General features: G+C 42.8%; 1 protein-coding gene across 1 annotated transcript in view; it reads left to right on the top strand.

Annotated features, from left to right (window-relative positions):
• Positions 1 to 5244, top strand: part of TMEFF2 (transmembrane protein with EGF like and two follistatin like domains 2) — a 241593-nt gene extending 236349 nt beyond the window's left edge. Inside the window, exons 10-11 of the mRNA XM_015566119.1 lie at positions 845 to 1003; positions 4852 to 5244. Coding sequence (XP_015421605.1) covers positions 845 to 1003; positions 4852 to 4948 — 256 coding nt within the window. The 3' untranslated portion in view covers positions 4949 to 5244. The remainder of the gene's footprint in view (positions 1 to 844; positions 1004 to 4851) is intronic.
• Positions 5245 to 8124: the final 2880 nt, after the last annotated feature.

Raw genomic sequence — 8124 nt, 5'->3', positions numbered from 1 at the left:
AAGCCAGGCAGGGTGAGCATCAGCAGAGGCTGCTCCCGCCGGCCTTACCCTCAGCCCCGTGACCATGAGAAAACCCCTCCAATGCAGACAGGGAAGGTCCCAGGATGCAGTGGGGAGAAGTTCCAAGTGAAGGACTGAAATAGTTGTACAAAGTCCATGACAGAGCCATCCCATGGGGGTTGCTTTTACGTGAGCTGTTTCCTGCTTCACTGTCAGAGGCCGGCTCTGGCACAGTCGTCTGCCTGAGCTCCCCGAGGAGGGGGAGGGCGAGGCAGCTTCAGGCTCACCTCCCCCGGGGCTGGCTGGGCCGAGCCTATCGCCTCCATCACCATCATCAGTGAGAGAGGACCCCCTAGCTCAGCAGGCCACTTCATAACCAGCCAGTTAAAGACGCTGCTCGGATTGTGCCTCTGCCCTAACATTCTTCAGCATGTTTGCCAAGAGGAGCAGCGGGAACGCTTCCCCCACAAAGAAAGAAGTGAAATAGCCCCACTTTCCCCCGTGTTATCAGAAAGAAGCCTGTCTTCAGGGAATCATGTTGACTTAGGTTGCTGAAAGAACACGTTACATAAAACAGAAAGTTCACCTAAAAAAATATATATAAAAAGAACAATTCTCAGACTCTGTTATTGTGCGCATAAAAGGAAACCACATCATCTTTGAAATCAAAAACACGACGCGATCTGTTTGAAAATGAGGAGCGGAGGACTGCATCTGCTCAGGAGCATTTTTTTAGAGAAGGAAGCAGAAAGCCCCACTTTCCTGATGAAGATAAATGCCCCCAGGCCAGCGATACGGGCGGGCCCGGCGGCCGCGGGTGACCGGGCGCTGTCCTGTCTTGCAGGTGTGACGCCGGCTACACAGGCCCGCACTGTGACAAGAAGGACTACAGCGTGCTGTACGTGGTGCCCGGGCCCGTGCGCTTCCAGTACGTGCTCATCGCGGCCGTGATCGGGACGGTGCAGATCGCCGTCATCTGCGTGGTGGTGCTGTGCATCACAAGGTCAGTGCTGCGCCTCCGGGGGGGACGCGCTGTCCCCCCGTCGCCATCAGATCGGTGATGCCCGGGCCCCTCCTGGACTCGGCAGCCATGTCTCCATCACCGCGGCGGTGGAATAGCCACATGGAGAGACACTGGTTTTCCTGCTGGCATAGCACCAATTCTTTCTCTTGTTTTTGCATTTTGATGAGGGTAATTTATTTTCTAAGCAAAGGGCTTTTTCCTCTCAAATGTGTAATGAAACTTTGTTTAAATATACTCTTCAGCCCTAGCCGGTCAGGCTCAGTGGATGGTGCGTTGGCCTGCGGACCAGAGGGTCCCGGCTTTGATTACGGTCAAGGGCACAGACCTCGGTTGCAGGCTCCAGCCCGGCCCGGGTCCTGGTCAGGGTTCGTGCAGGAGGCAACCAATTGATGTGTTTCTCTCACATCAATATTTCTCTCTGTCTTTCCCTCCCTCTTCCACTCTCTCTAAAAATCAATGGAAAAATATCCTCGGGTGAGGATTTAAAAAATAAAAAATGAATATACTCTTCTATTTCAGCTAGAAAAGTCAGTCTTTATTGACACTATTAATAGACTATTTAATAACTGACCAGTTTTTCCTTCCTTATCTAGATCAGTATGCTGAGTGAGGTCAGAATAGATTTTAAGCAAGGCTTAGAAAAGCATTAAATTATGTCTCTCATTTATATTTCCTAGTGTAACTCTTAGATATAATCATTTTTCACACATTTGATATAAACAACAAATACATTTTTATCTTAAGTTAACAATATAGCCTTTAATTACAAAACTCAAAGAAAATAGTCCAAATGAGAAAAGTCATGTTCTAGAACTGTGGTCAGCAAACTGCTGCTCGTGAGCCACATGTGGCTCTTTGGTCCCTTGAGTGTGGCTCTTCCACAAAATACCATGTGCGGGCGCGCACATACAGTGCGATTGAAACTTCGTGGCCCATGCGCAGAAGTCGGTTTTCAGCCTGGGCAAGTCTATTTTGAAGAAGTACTGTTGATATTTGGCTCTGTTGACTAATGAGTTTGCTGACCACTGTTAGAACATGGAAACTTTTGATATCTAGAAATGTGCAGCAAATATCAAAACCCTCAGAGCAATCAAATGGTCACTGCTTCCCAGAGAGCAGGATTGCGAGAGATGCAGAGATTTCATCCAGTTTCAACGGGAAAGAAATCATGATTAATTAGTGATGCCTGACATTGGGCTTGGAGCAAAGGAACAGGCCAGGCACTTGCTTAGCTTGACGAGCATATAAATCCACGGTAACCAAGAATCCGCTTCTAAACCAGAGGCACAGGGTTTATGTCCCATCCCGCAGAAACACTATTGAAGATATTTCTTTCAGCCCTGTTTCCGCTCCTGGAGAAAAAAGTTCTTATGAAGTTTTCAAGGTTTTTCCCAAATTCACAAGGCATTTAGACTGTCATGTGTTTGCACAGCTCTACTGTAAATCAGAATGTTTCCCCAGAAATTCTTTTCGAAAGGGAAGAAAATGAAGGACAGTATCATATCTTTAGAAAATAAAGGCCATAACACATCGCAGTCTCTGTTTTGCACTATCTTCTTGAGGACAAGTGTGGCATTTTGCTCTTGAAAAAGACAAAATACGGTTCATAAATCCTTGCTCGGCCTAAAGGCTTAAGGAAAGATCATCGGCTGGAGCTCTGTGCCACTCTGAGCCAAGCCGAGTTCATCAACGGACTCGCTCTTGTAGATGCCAAGTGAGTCGGTGGATTATGTCAAAATAGATTCTGGGGAACAGAAGGATGACTGAAGAAACCAAAAACACTGAGTAGAAAAGAGAAGATAGGAAAGAATCTAAAACACAGCAGACTACACCATATTACTCTGAGGGTTTTGAGCTTCCTAATAGCTAAGCAATATTGACATATGAAAAACAAAATTTATATTTAGTAGATCTAATCCGATAACAATTGAATTTGTTACTTCCTGTACTCACAAAAAATGAGAACGTTAAATACTTTAGCAGATGTTTTTAAGTCTGTTTTTAATCACATTTCCATTCCCATACACAATAAACACAACTGGAATACATAGGGTCCTTAGCTCACCAGGAATTGTGTGTATTTATATTATGTGTGTATATCATGTATGTGTATATACACATATACAAAAAAGAGAGAGAGACATACGTTTAATAGCATTATGAAGAAGGCATAATTATCCCTACTTTCACAAAAGGGGCTCTGAGGTATGAGAAGTTAGCAATTTGCTGAGTATACACAGCTGAACAATAGGGCGGAAATGGAGGGCTGCCTAGGGTCAGAGCCCGTGCACTTACCCACTGCTCACCCTGCCCCCTGGCTGGTCACGATGTCCCATATTCCGATGGTCACAGCAACCTCAACTCGGCTGCAAATTAGAGCAAGCCACTTCTTCAAGGCATGAGGTCATTATCATTATCTGTGTTAAAACAAACAAAACTTACCTTCTGTTTACTTTTGAGGAAGAGAAATAGCACATGAACTCAATTAGCATTATTGTAATGCCTTGTATAAATCTGTCTTATGATAGCCAAGCCTTCCAAAATCTTTCCAGGAGTCAAACTAGTCAGCAAACTACACTGTTCCCAGAGTGGATTATTTCAATCACTTGAAAATATTCTGCTCAAAAACCAGGCTTTCCAACTAGCCCCCCCACTCCCCCCTGCCCCACACACACACCAAACCCTCCCTTCTTGGTAACCTGGACACATGTGTGTGTCAAGATCTACTCCAAAATATCCAGTTGCTAAGAGATTTAAAATATTTCACCAAGCAGAGATCCCTTCCTTCTTTCAGTTGTTTTAAAATCTCTTCATCACCTGGCTTCTCCTGTTTTTTTCTTCCTTTTCTCCTCATCCCACATGCCTTTTTGTTCTGATTTCTTCCCCCTGTTTTTACTATTTTAGTCAAGCACCTGCCCTCCTCCTAAAGTCAACGTTTTATTAAAAAATATAAACATCTAGAGACACGAAAGAGTTGCTCTGTTGAGAAGATGGGTTTTCAACCTTTTAATCTCTGGCTCCCACTTGCTAAAATGTGACTCCCAGCTCCATGTTCATTTTGATAGCTCTACCATCCCCCTCCCCAAAAGAACCATATAAGAATCATATTTATAATATATAGTATATATATATATATATATATATATATATATATATACACACACACACACACACACACACACACTCTGGTACCCACAGCTTATTATGATAGGATTTTTATCAACTTTACGTTGTTGTTCTCATTTGCATCATCAAAGCATTCTTGTATTACAAGAAAGAGATACTAGATCAGAGCTTTTCAGATAATTTGAATATTAGCTTTTCAAAGAGGCTAAATAATTGGTACCAATTTATGTCCTTAGCATATAGTATTAATGTGAAAAATGATATTAGGCTGAACCAATATAATGTTTCTTTCCATTATATGTCAGATATTAACACTTGGCTCATTCTCTGGTTTGATGGGATTTAAACTTGCAGCATGGAAATGTCAATAACATTCATCCTTAGGACATTTCAAGTATAAAATTGTCAAAGACCTTTAAAGTGAGATTAGAGAGGCTCACGATTTGTTTGATTGCATGTGCTGAGTCATTCTTTGTGCTTTGATGAGTCAGCAGTTGAAGACTAAGTAAATGTTTTTCTCTTCAACTCCCACTTCTGTTCTTCAATGCTCCTCAACAAGAACCTCAAAGATGACTGCAACTTGGCCGTGCTGCTAGTAAATTCTTTCCTCTGATCTATTTTAATAACTTCCCTCTGTGATTGTAGGACCAAACTGTAGGTGATAGCACTGGACTAAGTTTGTATACTTTCCAACCTTCTAGGAAATGCCCCAGAAGCAACAGAATTCACAGACAGAAGCAGAACACAGGGCACTACAGTTCGGACAACACAACGAGGGCGTCCACACGGTTGATCTGAAGGGAGCATGTCGCACAGTGAGTGGCCGGACCGCCGAGAGCTTGGACTACACATACAGTATTCTAGACAAAAGAGTAAGACAAGAGATCTACACATGTTGCCTTGCATTTGTGGTAATCTACACCAATGAAAACACGTCCTACAGCTATATTTGATTATGTATGGATATATTTGAAATAGTATACATTGTCTTGATGTTTTTCTGTAATGTAAATAAACTATTTATATCACACAATATAGTTTTTTCTTTCCCATGTATTTGTTATATATAATAAATACTCAGTGATGAGAAAAAATGGCATTCTTAAATTTGCGGTACCTCATAACTGTCAATACGATCAAGCCAGTGCGATCTGTGCAGGCCCAGTATTTCATCTCTCTCCACATTTTGAGGCAGAGCATTCGTTTATACAGGACTCAGTGGCTAGGTTTTGAGTGATTCCAAGACCAAGGGAAATAGTGGTTATTGGAAAAGAGAAAAAATAATTTACTTTATATTGAGTGAGGATAAAATATTTCAGATCTTTGAATCATCTCTATTTTATCAACTTTCTTCCCTGGCCCTCCATTTTCATCCCCAGAACAGAAAAATCTCTGGCATATAAATTCAATCAAGAAGAAGGGAAAGGAAAGTGTTTTATCACTCATAACAGAGACGGGGAAGCATTTATTGGTTTTTATTTGCGAAGCATCTCAGAATCTCCCAGTTAAGTGCACATATCCAAGGGTCCTGAACAAGTTACATGTTAGGAATACACAGAGCACACAATCTATTCCATTTACGGGGTGGAATTAGCAACTATGGGAAAATTTTAATAACACCATTAAATGTGAAACCCCAAAATCATGAATTCTTTGAAGCCCCTTGCTATCTTTGTAGTATATAGTTCTTTAAAAAGAAGTTGGAATCACAACCAAATACCTCATGAATAGTTTATGATTAATGTAGCACTATTATTTGAAATGAAATGGAACTAAAGTGATGAAAATCCTATATAATAAAAGGCTAATATGCAAATCAACCAAACAGCAGATCGACTGGTCGCTATGATGCACACTAACCACCAGGGGGCAGTTTCTCAATGCAGGAGCTGCCCCCTGGTGGTCAGTGCACTCCCACAGGGGGATCGCCACTCAGCCATATGCCGGGCTCATGGCTGGCAAGCACAACAGCGGTGGTGGGAGCCTCTCCTGCCTCCATGGCAGCGCTAAGGATGTCTGACTGACAGCTTAGGCCTGCTCCACAGTGGACCTAAGCCATCAGTTGAACAACCCTTGAGGGCTCCCAGACGGCAAGATGGCGCAGGCCGGGCTGAGGGACCCCCCCCTCTCCGAGTGCATGAATTTCATGCACTGGGCCTCTAGTATTTTATATAATAGAGAAATATGTTTTAAACATATTTATATGATGAGATAAAGAAAAAAATGAATCCCATAGCATCTAAAGAGCTTAATTTGCTAAACCATTAAAAGGTGTCAACCTTCATAGGAGGTGGGACTCTGTGAAACCTGTTTAGGTTAGTCATCACTTTGAAAGTGTGAATCCCTTGGCATAGTCATCATTCAGCTGTACCCATAAACCAGTCCTATGCCTCTTGTACAAAACACACTCGGTTTAAACTTCTGCGAGGAATTTTGGTTTGGAAACAGGTGCAGAAATGTAACTAGCTGTGGTCTCCTTTAGCAGACAGGAGTTGTAGCAAGCAAACCCTTCTAAAGGAAGAGCAGAAATGCAAGATCACAGGGCTTAGCAGCCTTAAAAGAAACACCAGTCTCACTGACTTGTACACTTTGTTGGGTGTTCTTGCACAATTTTAATTTTGAAAGCAATTATCCTCATATTGAGTTGAAATTTATTTCTTTATAGTTTCTACCTATGGCTCCTCTTTTTTCTCTCTGGGACAAAGGAATATGAAATATGTATTTAAAATATCAGCTCAGATATCACATTTTCCACCACCACCCCCCACCACAGCCCATTTGCATTTTCTTCTTCAGATGAAACATCCTCAATGTCCTCACCTGAGCTTCATCTGTGATTTCCACACCCACCTAGCACCTGCATCAGCCTTACTTGCACAAACTCTCCTCAGTGAACTTATTTCTTCAGGTGCGGAGTTCAGAATTGCACGGATTACCACAGGTGTGGTCTGACCAGCATAGAATGTAGTCAAACTTGTAGAGAACAATTTAACTGAGAGCCATGATCTCTACATTCAAGTCCTACTGGACCACAGCTTTGCTATGGAACCATGAGCAAGTCATTCCACATCTCAGGTCTCAGTTCTCTTATCACGTCCATCTCTATACAGTGGGGCCTTGACTTACGAGTTTAATTCGTTCTGTGACGGAGCTCGTAACTCATATTACTCATATGTCAAATCAACAGTGAATCTAGTGAGACACATGATGCTGATGTTGTGGTGTTCACTGTGACATTCGCTGCACCAACTAGCAGTGTCCTCAGCCCAGCCTGCCCCCTCTCACAGTCCGGGGGCCCTCAGGGGATGTCTTTGTGATGGCTTAGGCCCGCTCCCCATGGGCCTAAGCCACAGTCTGGCTTCCCTCTGCGGAAGGCAAATGGGCTGATCAGGGGAAGGCACCACCCCCATCACCCCACTGCTGCTGCCACTGCCAGCCGCCGCAGCTGCCAAAGTGTTTTCATCAACATGGACTCCAGTGCCTTCACCATGAAAAAATGACAACGTTCTTTAGGCATTTTCAAGATGTCTCTTTCATAGAATATTACATTCTTTATTTTTTTATCCTCACCTGAGGATATGTTTCCATTGATTTTTTGAGAATGTGGAAGAGAAAGGGAAAGGCAGGCTGGGCTGATGTTGTGGCGTTCACTGCAACGTTCGCTGCGCCAACTAGCAGTGGGGTATCTGAAGCTGGCTCGTAACCCGAATTTTAGCTCGCAAATCAAAGCAAAAAATCGGCCAAGAGACGGCTCGTATCTCAAAAAACTCGTTAGTCGGGACACTCGTAAGTCAAGGTCCCACTGTAATTCCAAGATTCTAGATAGTCACATCCAGTCACCATACATTTACTATTGCTACCTAAGACCACATTCACTATTTTTGCTACTTATCCTAACGTAAAGTCAAAACTCTTTCTAAATAAACTGCTATTAAACCATGTCATTTACTCATTAATTCATTGATTCATTATAC

The sequence above is a fragment of the Myotis davidii genome, unplaced genomic scaffold (genome assembly GCF_000327345.1).
Source record: "Myotis davidii unplaced genomic scaffold, ASM32734v1 scaffold221, whole genome shotgun sequence".
Classification (NCBI taxonomy): Eukaryota; Metazoa; Chordata; class Mammalia; order Chiroptera; family Vespertilionidae; genus Myotis; species Myotis davidii.
The sequence above is the reverse complement of the archived record's forward strand: the minus strand, read 5'-3'. Positions and strand labels throughout refer to the sequence as shown.